Genomic DNA, 1,744 nt, shown 5'->3' with positions numbered 1-1,744 from the left:
GCCTCGTCGCCACCATCCCAGGGCGCGGCACGGCTACACCGGCCGGCCCTCCGGCGGCGGCGCAGCGGTGGCGGGCGGGGAAGCCTCCCTGGCGGCGGCGGCGGCTGGGTGTTCCCCCGTGTCGCCAGAGGTTGGCGACGCGGGGGCATTTCTGTGTCTTTCTTTTTTTTAGAAAAACACATTTTTTATTGGAAAAATCTTGGCCATGCGGGAGCTATTGTCTGTACATTGCAACCATGAAACAAAAACGAACTAACAGACCTAATTTTTTTTCCAATTAAAGGTAAAAGAGTCCATCAAATAGCTCTCTATGTTTTCACAAGGTAAATGTGCTTAAAATTTCCCCCTATTTTAGAGGAACCGGAGCCCGACGAAAGCCGGCTCCGCCGCGGTCCGGACGCTCAGGTGAAATCCGGCAGGCCGTGCTGCGACGGGAGCGAATCCAAGCGTGAGCTCGAGCCCTAGTTCTTCGTCCTCCTTTTCGACCTCCTCCGCGTGCTCTGCGGCCGGCTCTGTGCTCTGCTCCTGCTCCTGCTCCTGCTCTGCCTGGCTGACGTGCGACCCCGCCTCGGCCTCCGTGTCCGCGGACGCCTCTTGCTGGCAGTGTGGCTCCACGGGGTCCTCGTGTCGGCTGTCGGAGGATTCGTGGCTCGGAGCACGCTGGAACGCGCCCTCCTCCATCTCCTTGCGGTGTTGACGATCCCGCTCCTCCTCCGCCGTGGGCGCCCGAGGCTGCGGCTGCGGCTTGGGCTTGTTGTTGGAGTCGCTGGACGGGTTGTGGTGGGACGAGGCGGAGGACGCGCGCTTGAAGCGGGTGCGGCCGGGCTTGGCGACCTTGTGGAGCCTCCCGTCGGCGGCTGACGAGGTGGAGACGTGGCGGATGTCGTACGCCTTGAGCGGCGGGGTCCGGTCGGCGGCGGCATCCTCGGAGGAGACCTGGACGATGGGCTTGCCGCTGAGGACGGCCTCGACGGCGGCCTGGCACATCTGCCAGTTATTGGACCAGAGCAGGCCAACGGAGCCGTAGATGGGGTTGACGATCCGGCCGCAGGCCTCGTAGAGGAGCGAGCGGAAGATGCCGGGGCGGAGGCTGTCGTCCGTGCCGGCGTTGATGAGGTTCATGAGCCCCGCGCGGCCGTAGAACTTGGCGAGGAAGACGGTGGCGTTGGCCTGCGCCTCGGGGCTCTTGATCCACTGCAGGCAGGGGCGGATGCTGCAGTCCTCGCTGCAGCCCTTCCGCAGCACGCGGCAGCCGTTGCAGCTAAGCCGCATCGTCGTCGTCGGTACTTGAGTGTAGTACGTGCTGGAGCCTGCACAGGCAAGGAAACCTAGAAGGAGAAGGTGTCTACGAGGAGGAAGGGAGGGAGAGAGGAGGGTGGTGGTGGTGGTGGTGATGTATTGATGTGATGTGAGCTATGCAATCCAGGAGCGATTGATTGTGATGATATAAAGAAGAAGGGGGAGCGGGACGGCGCCTGTGGTTTTGCGAAAACTGGGAACGGGCTGGTGCTGGTATTAGGCTATTGGCCGCGTCGCGAGTCCGAGGAGGCAATTTGATGACTGGTACGTGTACTTGACTGTCTTTGTTTACTTCCACTGGTTACGGGGGTGCATCCCCCCTGGCGAAACATGCCTCCCATTACCGTGGGTGCTCTCTCCGTCCCCGGGTTTGCCCGGCTTCTGGTTTTCCAGGTGGACTTTCTTGCATAAGCCAACCAACCAACTATTCAAGCGCCCTTTGATT

At 61.5% G+C, this 1,744-nt stretch overlaps 1 protein-coding gene across 1 annotated transcript; it reads right to left on the bottom strand.

Moving 5' to 3' along the window:
• Positions 1-244: 244 nt before the first annotated feature.
• Positions 245-1,485, bottom strand: LOC119363975 (LOB domain-containing protein 40-like). Its single transcript, XM_037629362.1, has one exon. It carries the CDS (start codon positions 1,270-1,272, stop codon positions 352-354), a length of 921 nt encoding a protein of 306 aa, XP_037485259.1. The 5' UTR covers positions 1,273-1,485; the 3' UTR covers positions 245-351.
• Between the last annotated feature and the right edge of the window lie 259 nt (positions 1,486-1,744).

This window comes from Triticum dicoccoides, chromosome 2B, assembly GCF_002162155.2.
Source record: "Triticum dicoccoides isolate Atlit2015 ecotype Zavitan chromosome 2B, WEW_v2.0, whole genome shotgun sequence".
Lineage (NCBI taxonomy): Eukaryota > Viridiplantae > Streptophyta > Magnoliopsida > Poales > Poaceae > Triticum > Triticum dicoccoides.
Note: the sequence above shows the minus strand (reverse complement) of the source record. Positions and strands in the feature narration are given on the sequence as shown.